The sequence below is a fragment of the Staurois parvus genome, unplaced genomic scaffold, assembly GCF_062004578.1.
Source record: "Staurois parvus isolate SC_StPar_1 unplaced genomic scaffold, SC_StPar_1.0 ptg000568l, whole genome shotgun sequence".
Classification (NCBI taxonomy): domain Eukaryota; kingdom Metazoa; phylum Chordata; class Amphibia; order Anura; family Ranidae; genus Staurois; species Staurois parvus.
The window spans coordinates 708,664-728,552 of NW_028318364.1; the positions used below are offsets into that span (position 1 = coordinate 708,664).

At 39.4% G+C, this 19,889-nt stretch overlaps 1 protein-coding gene across 1 annotated transcript in view; it reads left to right on the plus strand.

Annotated features, from left to right (window-relative positions):
• The window catches only part of SPTB (spectrin beta, erythrocytic), a 125,977-nt gene that overhangs the window by 51,188 nt on the left and 54,900 nt on the right, over window positions 1-19,889 (plus strand). The window contains exons 7-17 of the mRNA XM_089691662.1: window positions 1,466-1,581; window positions 3,582-3,694; window positions 4,004-4,191; window positions 4,502-4,619; window positions 5,299-5,457; window positions 6,534-6,836; window positions 9,329-9,479; window positions 12,475-13,345; window positions 15,424-15,561; window positions 15,926-16,682; window positions 19,429-19,631. Of these exons, the coding sequence (XP_089547788.1) occupies window positions 1,466-1,581; window positions 3,582-3,694; window positions 4,004-4,191; window positions 4,502-4,619; window positions 5,299-5,457; window positions 6,534-6,836; window positions 9,329-9,479; window positions 12,475-13,345; window positions 15,424-15,561; window positions 15,926-16,682; window positions 19,429-19,631 (3,117 nt within the window). The remainder of the gene's footprint in view (window positions 1-1,465; window positions 1,582-3,581; window positions 3,695-4,003; window positions 4,192-4,501; window positions 4,620-5,298; window positions 5,458-6,533; window positions 6,837-9,328; window positions 9,480-12,474; window positions 13,346-15,423; window positions 15,562-15,925; window positions 16,683-19,428; window positions 19,632-19,889) is intronic.

Here is a 19,889-nt window from a genome sequence, read left to right on the forward strand (position 1 = left end):
GGCTTTCATTTGATGGTAAATGGTAATGGATATATCCTGATTTTTTTATTGTCAAAGGAAAACTGACCCAAAATAGTAACAAAAACCATTTTTAGTTGTATATTTCTTGCTACTACCATAACCAACCACCAGAAAACCACCCAAATAATTTCTCCTGCTCCTGACAATTGCAGTGATACCACATATGTGTATGTTAGGTGTTGTTTGTACCCGTAGTATGGCCCAGAAACTATAGCGTACATTTTGCTCCGGGTCCTGATCGTTAGAACGGGACCTGGGGCTCTCACTGACACCCTGGTCTTTGTGCTGGGAGCACGCCAGTACAAAGACAGGTACACAAATTAACGGCCCCACAGAAAAAAAGCCCAGTCCAGTAGGGCCGCTAATTTGTGTACGCTCAGCACCAAGGGGTTAAGCTGGGCACTCCAATAGGATGTCTTTATTGCAGACCTCCACAGACAAATATAATTATTCCAGGAGCTTAGTGAATGCAGTAAGGTTTTACTTTGCAAAGAATTCCCAATCACATAAAAGAGAAAAAAAAACAGCATATTTGCTTGTGCATGATTGGATGATGGAAGTCTACAGCTCTTCACCTCATTCACTAAGTTCTGGGGCAAATTTCCTTGCAAAGTGAATAGCCTATTTGCCTTTGGTAAAGCAACTCCATAAGGCCCCAATCATGCTTGCGAATGGGGCTGTTAGCAATTGCATGCGGGAGACCCAGCAAAACAATAGGGGGCCGATGTGCTCTGTGACTGCTCACATGTGATCAACCCTGGACGAAGACAGTGGAAATCAAGGGCCGCTCATTCCAAGGTAATTGTTCCATGAGGAATTTTAATATTGTCCCACTCTGTCTGAAGAATCATTGTAGCTGGACATACAGTTTAAGAAATACATATTATTATTACAGGTACTTATATAGTGCTGTCAATTTACGCAGAACTTTACACATATATGGTACATTTACATTAGTCAGTGCCCTCAAGGAGCTTACAATCTAAGGTCCCTAACTCACATTCATACACTAGGGCCAGTTTAGACAGCAGCCAAATAACCTACCAGCACGTCTATGGAGTGTGGAAGGAAACTGGAGTACCTGGAGGAAACCCATGCAGGTACGGGGAGAACATTCAAACTCTATGCAGGTAGTGTCATGGTTGGGATTCAAACTGACAAACATATGTTCTAAATCCATGTTTCTTTCTTTAGTTATTGATTATTTATAAGAATGGCCTGAAGCAGAGCCGGTATCTTTCCTAGACATATATGAGCACAGTGCCAGAGACCAATAAAGAGAGTTATGCATCATATACGTCAACGTATTCTGTGTTTATGTTAGTTCCCAAGGTTATCAAACACTACAAATAACCTCTGTGTATATAAGATACAATGGGCACCAAAAATCCAGCTGCCAGGGACAGTATGCCGTACATTGACCATGCTGGTGTTTTCTTCTCAGGCCAGATCTCATCAATTTTGAAAAGCTGAAGAAATCAAATGCTAAATATAATCTGGAAAATGCCTTTACTGTAGCTGACAGACAGCTTGGTATAACGCAGCTGCTTGATCCGGAGGGTAAGTTTCATTGAACTGTTTAGTTTTTATTGCCTTCATGTTATAATTTTACAAGCATCGGTCACTCTCTTCCAAATAGCTTGGTATACAGGAACATGTCACTGGCATTCAGAAATTTTCTGATTCTGCAGAGATCTGGCAAATATCCATACACATATTCAGAGAACTAGACATTTGTGATTTGCTAAAAAAGATGTTGCCGATCAGTGAATTGGTTTGCTTGTTTATAGTCACAGATGACTTTCATACACTCATTGCCTTGTTAATTTGTATCACTATTGGCAGCAATAATGACAGGAAATAAATTTGGTGCTAAATATACAAGAACTATATATATATATATTAATTAATTAAGATAATACATATATAATAAAATACACTTCATATAATTTACAAATGTTTGCAGGACAAAAAAAAATATGTTTTTATAAATGAAAGAATCAGATTTAAATGAATGAAAAAGTTTAACCTTTAGCTTTTTGAGTAATCAGCATGATATGATTTAGAACAACAGTAATCTTCAGCAAAACAAAGAGATAAAAAAAAACTTGAACCCAGAATTCCTGCTTATATGTGAGTTCTATTCAGGTCTGGTTCACACCAATGTGTTTTTTAGTGCTTTTTGCAGAAACGTACCACAGTCCATTTAACATGGTTTCCTATGGGACATGTTCACGTCTATGGGTATATGGGCCATTGTTTGGAGACCCCTGATCTATATGTATACAATAGTAGTGCAAGGCAACCCTTTATCAGCATGTCATGTTTTACTCCATTCTTTCCCTCCTCACTGGACATGGAGGCAGGAGCCATTGGCTTCTGTTGCCATCAATCACAGCCTGTGAGGAGGGAGTGGGGGTGGGGTTGAGCTGCGCTCTATGTGTCAGTGGACACACAGCACCTGGTTCGGGATCAAGCATGAACCAGCACCCCCATAGCAAGATACACGTAAGGCTGATGAGCCAGGAGGACCAGTGGGGAACCCCAGAAGAAAAGGATAAGGGCTGCTCTGTGCAAAACCCTTACACAGAGCAGGTAGGTATAACAAGATTGTTTTTTAAAAGTAAAAAAAAATAAACCTTTTTTCCTTTGCAGCCCCTTTGCAAATAAATGTTCCTTACTATTGAGGTCGGCAAAGAGCTGCACTGCAAGTACCAAAAGGCCTTAGGATGGGCACCAGTGGATTAGAACCTCTCCATTTATTCCTATGCAGACTTTTAAAGGGTATTTGCACTTTCATTCATATGGAGTGACTGTATTCTGCCAGAGTACGGTCTTTTCATATGACTGAATTGGGGAACAACATTTAAACACTAGCAAAAGTTGTAACCCTTTCTCGTTTTATAATAAAGAAGAACATTTTAAATGGAATTGGCCTTTAAGCGGCACAGGGGTCTCAGACATCAACATCAGAGATTATAAATGGCTGTATTGGGAGCACCACTGAGAGTCAAGCTATTAAATAACAAGGAGACAATGGGGTTTATTTACTAAAGCTGGAGAGTCCAAAATCAGACTCCCTTCTGCATAGAAACCAATCAGCTTCCAGGTTTCATTGCCAAAGCTTCATTGAACAAGCTGAGGTTAGAAGCTGATTGGTTTCTATGCAGAAGGGAGTCTGATTTTGGACTCTCCAGCTTTAGTAAATAAACCCCAATATGTCAATTGCAACTTTTTGACTGAACCTTAAAAGGAGTACTTCAGGCGGCACTGTTCTGTAGTAGCAGCAAATACCATGATATATAGAGAATAAGGCTGGCACACATGGGGCACTCAGTGAAGAAATGCATAAGGGAACAGTGGCAAGGGTGCCAACTTTACCTAGAGAACTATCACTTCAATAAAGACTTCCATTTATCTGGTGAAAATGGTAACATACTCTGACATGAGGTTGTCTACTTTTGGAAGGGAAACCATGGGAAATGTTGATGCTTTTACATGTCCATGTATCACTTGTCTGCCACTGGTAATAAGCCAGTGCTTGTATTCATTTTTTGCAGATGTGTTCACTGAAAATCCAGATGAGAAATCCATTATCACATACGTCGTAGCATTTTATCACTATTTTTCCAAGATGAAGGTTTTGGCTGTGGAAGGAAAAAGAATTGGAAAGGTGAGGCAAGGTCTCTCTCATTACACAGAATTTGAATGAGAAATCTGTCATAATGTTATCCTATGTATCAACAAATTTAAGGTCTAGTAATTTTTTTCGAATAACTGAATGCTCACTGTTGCATTCCCATTGCAATAGTAGCCCATGAATTGGGCAGAGCCACTGTGTGAGTCCGAAAGACCTCCTTGATGCCACCACCAAGGAGCAAAAGACTGGCTAGCTCCTAATAAATTACCTATTTGTCCATTTCATATTGGAAGGCCTATAATTCATTAAGATTGCATTACATTGTATATGTTTCTCTTCAAGGTTCTGGATAATGCTATTGACACAGAAAAGATGATATATGATTATGGAAGACTGACTTCAGATTTGCTGACATGGATTGAGCAAACAATTATTGCCCTTACCAACTGGAAGTTTGCTAATTCTTTACTCGGAGTTCAACAGCAACTACAGTCATTCAGTACATACAGGACTACAGAGAAGCCTAAAAAGTAAGCAAAATACAGAAGTAACTAGACATAAGGGGATAGCACAGAGCAATCTTCAAATCTGCTCTGGAAGCTATCAGAGTGGCCACTGATTTGCTGACAGCAGGAGATTATTTATTATTAAACTGACACTTGCCACAGATTTTATGTTCCAATATGTTGTTATTAGTATTCTAAATCACATATTATGTTAGAAATTGTTTGTGACGAACATTGGATTTTCTTAAAATGTATTTGGATATGTACAACTGCCATTATTTATATACAATAAAGGCAAATGTTATTGGTGTTAAAAATATTATCCAATCCACAGATTTAAAGAAAAGGGTGACTTAGAAGTCCAGCTGTTCACTATACAGTCCAGAATGAGGGAGAATAAACAAAGGGTATATGTACCGCGAGATGGTCAGCTGGTGTCTGACATCAACAGGGTAGGTAACAAAAATGTTTAAAAATTAAAATGAACATTCAGGAAAACACTAAACTCACATATGAAATCAATATATGTTTACAGTTTTAAATGTCAATTGATTTATTGAATGTTTGGCACTCCAGGACGATCAATTTTTTTAACACTCCCCTTAAAAAAAAAAAGCGATTGTGTCAAATTGTGGGTGTGGCCAAGCTGTGCTAACACTGGGGGATAGGGCTTAAAGTGGCATTGTTAAAAAAAACCTCTGCCTACTTACTATGTATACAGCATGCATATGCCATAGTCCTTTTACCCTCAAAATATAGATAGCGTAGGGGCCAGGAGTGCTCAATGTACAGAATGCAAGGGCCAGGATTGCATTAGGCGCAGAGGGCACTGCTCGGGAATGTATAAGGCACAGAATACAGGAGCCAGGAGTACATAACACACATAACACAGGAGTAATTCACAGACCTCAAATGCAGTGGCAGTTCAGAGAGAGAGGAAGTCCTTCTCTCGGTTGTGTAATCAGAATGGGGTAGAGAAGGAGCCTCCCCTTATCTCTGAACTGGACTAGCACAGTGCCTAACAATGCACAAAAAAATGTTGGGTGGCCACAACTCCCTAAGAATGTTTATGAAGCTCACAGAAAACCTGACATCTCCTGAACTAGTAATTCATTTGCTTTTGAAATTCAGGCATGGGGCCGCCTTGAAAAGGCTGAACATGACCGCGAGACAGCTTTGAGGAATGAACTGATTCGACAGGAGAAGCTTGAACAATTGGCAAAACGCTTTGACCGCAAGGCTGCAATGAGAGAGGCGTGGATAGGTGAAAACCAACATCTTATCTCACAGGTAATCACATTAGGAAAATATCTGTTAAAATGTGTAATAGTTAACAGTGTTGATATTATATAGTTATTAAATTAAAACAGCCATTCAATGTCATTACTGTTGCAGTAAAGAAATTTTAAGAAGAGCATGATAAATAGAAATGATGGATTACACTTACTATAATATCAGGAAAACCCAGTCTAATTTTGTATTCTTGCCATAAAATGTTGAAATTCATACAGTTTCCTAGTCTGGTTGGGATGTGTCTTCCAGACAAAGAGGTCTCTCTGAACGAAACATGTACAGTGAGACACACTTTCTACAAAGAATTCCATTCTATATTTTGAGTTTGCAACTAGACGTTGCTGAAAGTGTATATGAGTACAGGCCTTACCAATATATGCTCCATTCAAGTACAAGTTCAAGCACAAAAACATTGGGAAACAAAGAATTTAAATTGCACACCAAAATATTGTTGCTCATGACAGATTATTACAACAGATGATCCAGCCCAAAACTGGCTTCTTCCACTGAAGTGTTTTGCTCTGAGTCTATGAAAACATCAGAATGAGGAGCCAGTTGTGCACTAGATCAGTCACAATACTCTGTCTTGAGCGTGGACTTAATGGTGTGTGGCTGAAATACTTTGAGTTCCTATTAAGACCGGTATACTCGAAGAGGTATGGTGTGCACTCAATGTTGGAGCTTGCTAATTTAGGCTTGAAATTAGTGAACCCTCTGGAACGTCTGCACTGCAACAGCAATGACATGTCAGTGGTCTCCCTACAATGAATGGTTTATTCTTCAATGTGCAGCGTAAGCACAATGGCACCTCTTCAATCTTCCTAAGTATTTGTAACTTTTAAAAACATAACGGAAATGTTTAATTTTTGAAACTAAACAAAGTTTATAAAAAAATTATTTGGTGGAAGGCTAGACTAACTCTATTCTTTACCTTTTAAGATGCGCACAATATTAGGTGCATTCATACAGGTATGCTTTCACCTGAATTCTCAGAGAAAGTGCACGATTTTTAACTATAATGGATCTTGTATATTGTGGGGGATGTGGTTTCACATAGATGTTGTTTTTAACAGGATAATTTCGGCTGTGATTTGCCATCAGTGGAGGCGGCCAAAAAGAAACATGAAGCCATCGAAACAGATATCCTGGCCTATGAAGGCCGCATTCAGTCATTAGTCAATCTAGCTAAAGAATTGGAAAATGAGAATTATCATGACATCAAGAGAATCAATGCTAGAAAGGACAACATCGTACGAATGTGGCAGTTTCTTCTGGAAAATTTACACAGTCGACGCCAGCGGCTTAACATGAACTTAGAACTTCAACTCTTGTTCCAGGACATGCTACACACTGTTACATGGATGGATGAAATGAAGGTAAAATACAGTGCCCCCAAACATTTATTTCCTCAACAGTGACCTAGCTAGTTTGGATCTTGCTAATGAAACAACTGACCCACAGCAGCCTCTGACAGTTAATTAGACAAAGACTGCTGCTGGATGATTTAAGCATAAAATATTCACATTAGCCATCTTGAAACCATCTGAGGAAGTGCCAATTAGCATGTATGTTCATCTGATCATGTTCAAAATAGTTTATTTTAATCTAACTATTATATTTCAGTTCTTCACACATTAATTCATAATTCCTACAGTACTGCATCCTCTCTAAGTTCTTGATTTCATTGTTGTCAAATCACTTTACACTCACCGGCCACTTTATTAGGTACACCTTGCTAGTACCAATATGGACCCCCTTTTGCCTTCAGAACTGCCTTTGTGGCATAGATTCAACAAGGTGTTGGAAACATTTCTCAGAGATTTTGGTCCATATTGACATGATAGCATCAAGCAATTGCTGCAGATTTATTGGCTGTACATCAATGATGCAAATCTCCCGTTCCACCACACCCCAAAGGTTCTCTATTGGATTGAGATATGATGATTGTGAAGGCCATTGGTACAGTGAACTCATTGTCATGTTCAAGAAACCAGTTTGAGATGGTTTGAGCTTTCAAACATGGTGCATTATCCCGCTGAAAGTAGCCATCAGAAGATGGATACACTGGCACCCAGTGTGGTCTTCTGTTGCTGTAGCCCATCTGCTTCAAGGTTCGACATGTTGTGCGTTAAGAGATAGTATTTTGCCTACCTTGGTTGTAACAAGTCGCTATTTGAGTTACTGTTGCCTTCCTATCATCTCAAACCAGTCTGACCATTCTACTCTGACATCAACAAGGCATTTTAGTCCACACAACTGCCACTCACTGGGTATTTTCTCTTTTTCGGACTATTCTCTGTAAACCCTAGAGATTGTTTTTCCTTGAAAATCCCAGTAGATCAGTAGTTCTTTAAATACTTAGACCAGCCCATCTGGCACCAACAACCATGCCAGGTTCAAAGTCACTTAAGTTCACTTTCTTCCCTATTTTGATGCTCAGTTTGAACTTCAGCAAGTCGTCTTCACCATGTCCAGATGGCTAAATGCATTGAGTTGCTGCCATGTGATTGGCTGATTAGCAATTTGTGTTACCAAGCAATTGAACAGGTGTACCTAATAAAATGGCCAGTGAGTGTACATAATCCATATAATTCTAAAGAATTGTTAAAGTAGATCTAGACTCTAGAAACCGTGACCAAAATAGTAAAGTAGAGGGAAAGGACTAGTGACCAGTAACGCTTGTTGGCTCTCTGCACTTGTTCTTTGTCCAGGACCAGCATACCATGCCTCTTTTCAAAGCATTAGAGAAACAAGGTGATGGGGAGCTGGAATTCCAGACTTTATTCCACATTGTGTCTTTGTGTGGCAGCAGCCATCTTGGTGGAGACTTAGAACTTTGATTCCTCATGTGTGACCAGCCCTGATGAGGAGAATAGTGCAGGAGTAATATGTTACTTGCACTTCAAGTCTTCTGATAAAGCTTCCTCCCCAGAGGAATAATTAGCAGCACAATAGTGACATAACCATCTGTCAATAAAGATGGTCTTAGATGACCTCTTATATGCAGATGTGAATCTAAAAAGCTATATAAACTAGAGGGCCTTAGCAGTGTCACATGCAGGGCTTTTTTGTATCAGAGAATAGGTGCAGATACTCCCCCTTTCTTAGTCACTCCTTGTCTCCACCCCATACCCACCTCAGAGCACTGTCCCTTGGTTCCGCCACCTACCCACCTCCCAGTACTGCCCCTTTTAGAGAATACAGAGCCAAGTATAATTTTGTAATGCTAAGTAATTTGTATGGAACTTGTTATTAATAACAATAAAATAGATCCCTTGCAGCCAGCAACAGTAGACCCCCAAGCAACAACAGATCCCCCCAACAACAATATATCCACAGCAGCCAGTAAAAACAAACCCCTCCCTCAACAGTAGATCTCTCCCAGCAACAACAAGCAACAATTCATCCCCCAGCAGTCAGAAACCATAGACCCTCCAGAACACCCCATTACTCCTTACCATTACATACATTCAGTGCTGGAGGTGCCGGAACTGCATTCCAGCACTTTCCTGCTGAAAAAAGCCCTGGTCACATGTCAGAAAATACATTGCAACTTCTCATGGTGAATTAAAATAAATGTTTTCACACATGATCAACCCAACTATCAGGATTCACACATTTTTCTAATTAAATACAATTAGAAAAATCATGTACATTTTGGGTAAGGTTGTTTGAATCTTTTGTAAAAACATGGATAAATATACTACTTAGTTTATTGAGCCGCTGCTGTTAAATCAAATCTTTGGCTCATATCCCAGTAGAGTTAGGCCAAATCCAGGAAACTTTGCTTTTCAAAAAGCTGTTTCGTTGAGGCTTGTTGGCAAAACTTAAACCCTAACTGTTTGCTTCATCCCTTTTCTGCTAACAGAATGGCCTTTTATCATCAGACTTTGGGAAGCACCTCAATGAAGTTGAATATTTGCTCCAAAAACACGCCTTAACTGAAGCTGACATCGCCACACAAAATGACAAAGTGAATTCTTATCAAACAACTATGCAGAAATTCATCACTGAAGAAGGTAAGTTAATAATACTCTTCTTTTAATTTATTACTGAAATACATACAGTGTAGTTCTGGTAGCACAATTCATGCAATCATCAAAATTAGACACTTCAACGATCCATTAAGACATCCCATGTGCAACTAATTCAAGGTCAAGACATGGGTATGTCATTGAAAAAAATCTGTGCCTCATTCATCAAACTGCTAAATGAAGAACAGATTCTTAAAAACCAACCAGATTTCCATTTTTATTTTGTTTCTGGCTGAGAAAGGGTATGTAATTTGTTGGGCCACATATTGGTCTATTGGTCTGTGATCTTTTAGGAACAGCCAGTTTGGTTTTTGCTAATAGAGAAACCCATGCACAGGGAAAAGTTTAATTAAAAAAATGTGTAAACTACAATGTATATCATACAGACAGATAGTACACATAATCTGCTCTCAAGTCTTATGTTAATTTTAATATTTTTACAAAACTGAAATACATTTTCATAGTCTTTTTCCTTCTTTTTGGGGGGGGGGGGAGATGCCACATTGCTGGGGATACTGTTAATAAAAATATGTCTATGTTGTAACTGAAAACAATCATGCCTATTTCCAGGACTGAGTGAAGAGAACAGAAAACCTGTAATATAGGCTGGTCAGGCAAAGGTCATGGTCACTGTAGAGGAGTATCCCTGCCAAAGTCCATAGGCTGGTGGTGGTCTGGAAAGGTTGAAGCTTGTTGCGTAATCCAGAGAAATGTTTTGAGGTCAGGGCAGGCATCAGGCAATCCTAATCTTGGAAACAGTTCCCAGGCCACAGCAGGTAGCAGCTAAGCATGATCCAGTAAACAGTCCAAAGTCAAGATAGGTAGTGGGCACGCATAATCCAGTAAATAATCCAAGATCAGGGCTGGTGGCAATCTGAAACAATAATCCAAGTTCAAGGCATAGGTTGGCAACATGGGAATCTAAGGCAGGTTGATGGGCAGGAACACAAGAGGTATAACTGGTAGGGAGCCAGGAAGCAAAAAGCTATCACAAGCACACAGCTTGTAATGCTCAAATAGAGCACCACAGTCAACCAGGGTAGTGCGGTCAAGGCAACGCAGCAGTGCTGCATAGCAACAGGGGCGCTGTAGAGGAGGTAAGAGACTGCCAATGAAAAAGGAAGGAGAATGCATCCACAGGACAGGCCAGCCCATCCTCTGGTAACAGATGCTGGCTGAAAAGAACACAGCAGCCACTTCAGGGCAATAGGAAAATAGGGGCATCTTTCCAACTGCTAGGCAGCAGGTAACAGAGAAGGAGCGTGAGCTTGACTCACTTTTTTTTTCCTGGGGAAGGGATTTCAGCCTTGGACAAAGTATAGGTAGGAGAGATGCACAGAGCACTGCAGTGAATTATGGGAGTGGCAAAATTGCAGTAGGGGGTTCTTAAAACTTCAGCCACACTCACTGTGTACATATATATATATGTATAGCACATTCCTTTTTCCTGCAAAATATGCTTTAGTTACTGTGCCAAGTGAGAGTTTAACAGACATGTACAAACCTCAGCACAATCATTTGTAAAAATAAATATTTTCAATACATATGCTTTATTTCTGCTCACAGCCTACTTCATTATTATTGTCACTACTGAACAACCAGCAAATATTGTATATTATAAAGAATGCAGTAGTCAGGAGTATATAATACACTTAGAGTGTAGTGGTCAGGAGTAAGTCATATACAGCCCAGCATGCAAAGTGCAGTGGTCAGGAATATGTTACGTACAGTCTGGTGTACAGTTTTTAGTGGTCAGGAATGTTATATATAGCCCACTGTGTGGAGTGCAGTAGTTAGGGTTGTGTTATATAAAGCCCAGGATAGAGAGTGCAGTGGTCAGAGGCATATCATATATATCTCAGCATACATAGTAGCTTTTCATAAAGAGCCCAGTGTACAGAGTTTAGTGGTCATGAGTATGTCATATACAGTCCAGAGTACAGAGTGCAGTGGTCAGGGACATGTCATATACAGCCCAGCGTATGAAGTTTAATGGTCACAAGTATGTCATCCACAGCCCAGTGTACAGAATGTAGTGGTCATTCTCATATACTGTCTTATACAGAGTGTAGTGGTCGGGAGCATTTCATATACTGCTCACCCTGTTATCACCCCTAGTGCCTACCCCCTTTCAGGCCTTCTGGGATTCTCCTCTCCCCACACAGCAAAGCTCACCTCTTGGCTCTATCTGCTTCTTTTTCTGTACAGCACACTGCCCTGCATTCCTCTGTAGTTTATCTTCTTCCTCAGGCTCCCAGGCATCATCCAGCCCATTCTGTGTGTTTAGTGGGCGATACTAAAAGTCCGTCCATTCATTGCTTGGGGGAAAAGAGTACATTGCTGTAAAGATGCATGGGCCGTGCAGCTCTACCACTTAAAATGGCTGCCAGGCTTCTCCGTGGGTGGGTGCTCTTGAAGGGGGGAGGGGTGGTTTGGACTCCCATATCCCCTCCTCTTATTTATACCCCCTGACCCAGTTCCCCTCCAAGCTTTATACTTACCTGTCCCCAATCCAGTGAGATGCACACCCTCTAGTCAAAACTTTTCCAGATGGACTTATGCATGTGTTCTGCAATCTGATTTATTCCTATGGACTTCCAAAAGTGCATGCACGAGTCTAGAAGGAAGATTTTACACAGATTCATGTAGTGACATTGAGATCAATGGAAAGAGGAACCACTGAGCTCTATGGGGACCAGGACATTAACACTCAGAAGTATTGGCTTTCTGTTGGTTATTTCTCTGGATTGGAGCTGCGTTTGGAGTCATGTACAGTAGGAGAGCGAAGTATTCACTTGCTTCTTAACTGGTGCAGATTTTGTGGGCAAACTTTGTTTGTGACAATATGGCTTCAATTCTCTATTAAAATTTATGAGCAAAAATTTTTTCTTTATTCATAGACTGCTGAATTTTTATTGCGTTACATCAGTGTGTTAAAACTCTTTTAAAAATATTTTATTTTTGAATCCTTGCCTTGTAGGATACAAGCCTTGTGATCCACAGTTGATTAAAGATCGAGTTCAACACCTTGAACTTTGTTATCAAGATCTTGTTGCATTGGCAGCTCAACGGAAGGCTCGCCTACTACAATGTAGATGTATGTGGAAGTTCTTTGGAGACATGGATGAGATTGAAAGATGGATAAAGGAGAAAGAACAAATTTATACTTCTATGGACTTTGGGAAAGACCTTACCACCATTTCTATCCTTCAAAGAAAGCATAAAGCTTTTGAAAGTGAACTCAAAGGTCTGGAGTTTAACCTACAAGAAGTCATTAAAGAAGGAGAAACTTTGATTGCCAGCAAACATTACGAGGCACCAAAGATTCAAGAAAGAATTGAGAATATCCAAGATGAATGGGCACAGCTGAAAGAGCTGGCGGCATTCCGCTGGAAAGTTTTACGTGATATTGAAAACTTTTTCCAGTTTCAGGTTGATGCTGATGATCTAGTTGCCAGATTGCAGGACACATACCGTATCATGCAAACAGAAGACATTGGTAATGATGAATATTCCACCAATGTGCTGGTGAAAAAACACAAAGACCTTCTAGATGACATCATGTTGAACAGAGAAGTCTTAGAAAATCTTAGTCAACTTGCTCAAAGCTTTCCAGAAGAATACAAATCATCCCCTGAGATAGACAGCCGACTTCAAAAATTGAAAGCACTTTACTCTGACCTGGCATCTCTAGCAGATTTACGATCCCAAAAACTTCAAGATACTCTGGCATATTATACAATTCTTGGGGAAATAGATGCCTGTGAAATGTGGATGAACGAGAAAGAAAAGTGGCTTCAAGCAATGGAGATTCCAGAATCCCTTGAAGACATGGGTGTAGTTCAGCACAGGTAACCCTCTACACAAAAATTAAAAACTCCAAAATTATGAACACCTAGGCTACTTTTAATGTTCCATATGATTCATGATATTGTTTACCTGCACAGTATTATACACCATTATATTAGTATTATTAAATTTAATTAAATCTATTAAATTCAATCTATTGAATTTACCGGTAATCTATTAAATTAAATGTTGAAGTACCTACTCTTTAGATGTACCATAATGTAAAGCAAAAAAAAAATATCAAGCAGAGGGAGGCCCCTTCTAAAGGTGATGGCAGGTCACAGCAGGTAAGAATTTTGCCACCAGAGTCCATCAGCAAGAATTTCCTGCAATATTTTTATTCTGTTCCCACCCACTTGTTTTGGCTCTCTGTACGCACTTTTGGGTGTTCCTACTCTTTCTCTATTTCCCAAAATATAATATCAGATACAAATTTAGCAGGGAGATTGAATCTTGTAAAGGCTGAAACACATAATCAGCTTGGAAACTAAAGTGAAGAATAAGATAAAAAATAAACACTGGTAAGTGTTTTAACTCTAGAACAACTCTAGGGGGAAGTGAACGATTGTGTGTCCCTACAGAGCTGGGAACATGATCCATCACTTCCCTTTGTACCAGCGCCACTGAGGGTGTAGCAAGCACATAGCTAGGCACACACGTAACCCTTTGATCACCCTTGATGTTAACCCCTTCCCACCATGTCATTAGTATAGTGATCAGTGTATATTTTTAGCACTGATCACTGTATTAGTGTCACTGGTTCCCATAAAGCACCAGTTAGTGTAAAATGTCTGCTGCAGTATTGCAGCCCCTCTATAAGTTGCTGATCGCCACCAGTATACAAAAATAATAAAATTCCAGTATATGTCCCATAGTTTGTAAACCCTATAACTTTTGCACAAACTAATCAGTATACACTTATTGGAATTTTTTTTACCAAAAATATGTAGCAGAATACAGGTTGGCCTAAATTTATGAAATTTGATTTTTTTTAATATTTTTTTTTATTGGATATGTTTTGTTGTAGAAAATACAAAATATTGTTTTTTTCCAAAATTGGTCTTCTTTTGTTTATAATGCAAAAAGTAAAAACCGCAGAGGTGATCAAATACCACCAAAAGAAAGCTCTATTTGTGGGAAAAAAGGAAAAACATTTAATTTGAGTGCAGTGTTGCATGACTGCGCAATTGTCAGTTAAAGTAACACAGTTCCGTATCGCAAAAAATGGCTTGATCAGGAAGGAGGGTAAATCTTCTGGAGCAGAAGTGGTTAATGTGTTAAACCAAAATGGATCACATTATACAATAGTTACTTTCTTTATAGTGGCAGCCCAGGCCACACGGAAAAGCACATCACTTTGTATTAGAGAATTAGCATTACTAATATAAGATACTTCACAGAGAAAGTGAATGTCAGAACAAACACAAAACTGAACAAAGATAGCATAAACAAAAGAGCAGACAGAAAAGACATGTTGCTCACTTGCATTTTGCGTTTAACGTGAGCTAGTTAGCATAGTCTTCTGAAGTTAAACTACAAATCAATTGGAGCTCCCTCTAGCTGTAGCCTAGTAATAACATTACTGGGGGATTATTCATTTACTTGCTACCCAGGCATGTATGTCTTTTTATGCAAAAATCTATTTCTACTTCAACTACTATGTTTACCTTTTCAGTACACATTAGTTGTTATATCTATCTGATATCTATGCCAGAAAACAGCTGGTGCACACGGTCCTGAAAGTCATGCATGAGGACATGATGACCAAATTTTAGTATGACTTTTTTTTTTTCCAAATAAGTCACATCATATGATGTTAGTAATTTGATTACTAAGAATTTTTATCTTGGCTCTTGTTAAAAAAATGAACAGTTTAAAATAGTTGACAGTTTGTCATTGATCACTCAGTTTTCTTTAATAAGAATACATCTAGAACTGTGATTTCCAACTTACTTGATATAGAGGGCCTCAAGTAGAGCCCCTGACATCACCAAAGAGTTGCAAATAATATTCAGTGAATGTAATGCAAGTAGTGAATGTAATTTTGAAATGCTTGTAACATCTAATCTATTTTTTCTAGGTTTAATACTCTGGGTCAAGAAATGAATGTTTTGGGATCGCAAATTGAGAATGTCAATAGTGCTTCTGATTCTCTCTTTGAAAGTGGACATCCCAATAGAATGCAAGTGAAACAAGGACAAGATCACATGAATGCCAGGTATTATGCACATTGTTTCCTGTCCTTTGTAACATTATTGAAATATCATCATGAAACCAGCTGACTTTGGGTTGACAGGCTATTGTTAGTGTCAGTTCTCCTTCTTTCTGCATACAAATCAATAGGAATCTAAAAGCAGATTGAAGGAGTTTGATACAACTTAGATGGAGGTCAATTGTGCGTCAACTGCAGGTCCAATGCACCTGTCAATGAACTGTCAGTGATCTTAGACGCATTTCAAATGTCAACTGAATGCAACTGACAGGAGGCTGGATTTGGGTTTTGACACAAGCCTCAAGTCGATAAACTCATTTCCATTATGATATGTTACCAATTAAAACATTATTTGTCTTTTATTATGCAGATGGGCTGATTTCAAGAAAATGGTTGCTAATAAAAGGAAAGCAGTTGATTCTGCCCTTGGTATTCACAATTATTTTGTGGAATGTGAAGAAACCAAGAACTGGATACTGGATAAGATCAGAGTGGTGGATTCCATACAGAACCTTGGAGATGATCTGGCCTCAGTCATGTCTATTCAGAGGAAGCTTTATGGTATTGAGAGAGATCTCGGCGCAATTGAGACCAAACTTATAAATCTACAAAAAGAGGCAAAAAAGCTGGCAGATGAAAATCCAGATCGGTCCCAGGATGTTTTTGATGGATTAATTGAGATCAACAATGTCTGGCAAGAGCTGCACAAGGCACTGCAGAATCAAGAGGACTCCCTGGGGGAGAGCAGTAAGCTTCAAAAGTTTTTGGTTGATTTATTTGACTTTGAGACATGGCTGTACAGAGCCCAGCAGGCCACAGCTTCAGAAGACACACCAAGCTCCTTAACAGAAGCAGAAGCACTGTACAATAATCACCTTGCTCTTAAAGACGATATAGAACGCCACGAGTCTGATTTCCGTGAAGTTGTAGACACAGGAAAAAATGTAACCAGTGGACAATCTGACCCTCAATATCAGCAACTTGCAGAGCGGGTTAAAGATATAGAAGTGGGATGGGATGCCCTCCATAAGATGTGGAGCAGCAGAGAACACTTTCTCTCACAGTGTCTAGCATTTCAGTGGTTCTTGAAAGATTCCAAACAGTCTGAAGCCATTTTGAGCAATCAGGTACATTTAAAAAAAAAATGATTAAGCTAATTGTGTAAGAAAGGGTTAAAGGTGAACTCTGATTTATTTTAGATATAGTAGGGAAGGTCGGTGGCGTAACCTCAGATCCTTAAGTCATATAGCAAAACTTGATGGGTCCACCTAGAACATGCTTTATGTGGTATCTATCCGTCAAGGTCGGCTGTGACAATACAGTCATTGATCTTAATATAAAGTAATGTGTATATATTTCTTCTTATGTTTTGTTTTGTCATATTCGTTATGATGAAACAATTAATTTCTGGATTCGTTTAGTTATATTTGGCATTCGTTTTGTATATTTGTTGGTCCGGGTGGACTTTGCATTTTTTTCCCCGGAAGATTGCTATATATTTCGGGTGGATTCGATATTTATATATCAAAACTATTTGGAACGATTCAATATTTTCAGACACAACAAAACAAATAATGCAAAAAATGCTGCCAAAATTTTGGCAAACCTAAGAATTGCATTAGACTGTGGAACTGAACTGACTGACAATTACAATTTTAATTTGAATCACAAATTTACTCAAATCCGAATTTTTGAACCAATTAGAAAATTGAATTAATTTCCCCGTGGGCCCGAACTACTATTGAATCACGTGACATCATTCGAATGAAACTAAGGAAACAAATGCATTTCATTATAACTATTTTGGATTGGTTTACATTTGTTACTATGTCCATTCGGAGATTTATATATATCTGAATCTCCAAAAATCAAATTTTCGGACAAATAATGACTTTTTGCGAAACAAAAGCCACACGCCTAACTGTTGCTGCTTTGGTAGCAATAATAACTGACACAATATTTTATATGATTACAATACTGTCAAAGTAGTTATAAAGCTTTTTTTTTTTTGTTAAAATAACAAACATGTAATACTTGCACACAGAAGCCCCCATCCTTCTCTTCTTGGGTCCCCCCCCCCCCCCGCTGAGTGCCCCCAGAGCAAGCTGCGTGCTCACTCCCGAGCCAGGCCTGTACAGTATGTTCATAAGAAATACAGAGCCTGGTTGGCCCCACCCCCTTTTCCCTCCTCACTGGCCAATGGCTCCCACTGCTATGTCTTAGCCAATGAGGAGAGAGAGACCCAGGAGAGCCCCTGCTCTTGTGCACAGTGCTGGATTAGGATCAGGCTCAGGTAAGTATTAGGGGACCTGAGGGGCGAGCTGCACACTGAAGGTTTTTTTTTTACTTTCATGCATAGAATGGGCATGGGTGTTAAACTAGCGGCCCTCCAGCTATTGCCAAACTACAAGTCAAATGATGCATTGCAAGGCTGACAGTTACTAGCATGACTCCCAAAGGGAGAGGCATGGTGGGACTTGCAGTTTCGCAACAGCTGGATGGCAACCAGTTTGACACCCCTGCTGTATGGTATATGTGGCAGCTCACTGGTGGGCTTTAACATTGTGCTGCCATATACTCTATATATGTAACCATATGTACAGTATTTATGTAACACAAGGTTAAAGGAAGGGGGAAAGGTGGATTAGCAGAAAATTTTAGGTAAAGCTCCTTTAACCCTTTCGCTACATCATACGGACCTGACAGCTAGGAGTTTTACATAGAATCCAGTGACTGCAGCCACCAGGATTGTGTCTAAACCTGACAGACTGAATCCTGCATTTCAAGTGGAAGCAGTCGGGTGATTGCCCTGGCACCTGATTGCTTCCACAGCCCCCAGTAACGGTGCCCCCCTCTCATGCGCATGCTCCCACCATGTACTCCGGGTTCTGCTTTTCTATTTCTGGCCCCAGGGCTGACATGGCGAGTGCCAGCGAGTGGAGGAAAGAGAGGAGCATGGACACACATCCACTCTCCTCCCCTTCTTACTGTGACCCAGAAAACGGATTGTATGAACGAACGAAAATACACGCATCAGGGTTGTCTATGCGTGAAAACATCAATTGAATTAAGCATGTAACATATCGTTACGCACGCCAGAGTGAGAGCAATAATTCTAGCTCAAAACCTCCTCCGTAACACTAAACTGATGACCTGTATCGTCTTTTGAATCGTAGTCTATAGAAAATATAGAGTACTGAAGTTTGTCACCATTTCACAGGCGCACACAAATTTAAGGTTTGACACGTTTGGTATCTATTCACTCAGCACAACCTTTTCTTTTAAATTTTACCAAATTTGGGTCATTTATTATGTTTGTTTGCCTTAAAATTCACTTTAGTGTGTTTTTTACTGAAATTTTGCATTTCCTAGACCTTTGCGGTAATATCTTATGGCATAAAAATTTGGAACTACCACTATTTTATTCTCTAGGGTGTATGATTTCATAACATATAAAATGTTTGGGGGTTTTCTGTAATCTTCGGGCCTAAAAGGATTTTTTAAATGTGTGCAAAAAAATGCAAAAACGGTTCTGGCATGTAGAGCAACAGTTTTTTTTCTTTTGGAATAATGAGATAACCCTTTTACATAAATGAAAAATTCTGACTATTATAAGCACTCCTGTCAGTGTTAAATTGTTTGTCTCAACCCTTCAACTGCCACTTTTGCTGGACAGCTTGGTCTGTTAAAGGAAATTGAAAAGTAATAGACTTACTGACTGGAACACCAGGCGAAAGTTTAAAAAAAAACTATTTCCACTTTGTATTTATGTTTCCTGGAGTTCAGCTTTAACTATGTAATCTACACTTCAGAATGTTAAGTTAATGTTAAGTTAATGTTAAGTTAATGACTTCAATTGTTTTCATTCCATAGGAATACACTCTTGCTTACACCGAATTACCCAATACATTACAAGCTTCACAAAATAGACTGAAGAAACATGACGATTTCTTAGCTACCATGGAAAACAATGAAGAGAAGATTGCTGGAACTATTGAAAATGCAAAAAGATTAGACGGTGACAAAAACCTTTTTTCGGATAAGGCTTTGGACAAAGCAGCCTCAGTTCATAAAAGGTAAGTGAAATGTTTTAAAGGGGGATTTCAGCTAAATGTATGATCTGGACCTAGCTTGATTTGTGGGAACATGGAGGGTTTTCTGCCTCCTGAATATTGCTATTCACAGGGGACCTTTACTGCTTTTTGCATCAGTTTGTAGGCAGGTGCAGCATCTCCCAATGATGGCAGGAAGCTGCAGAGGAGCTAAGTTCCCCTCACCTTCCTCCCCCTTCTGTATTGCCACTGTGATCTAGCGCCACCTTCAGATGGAAATCT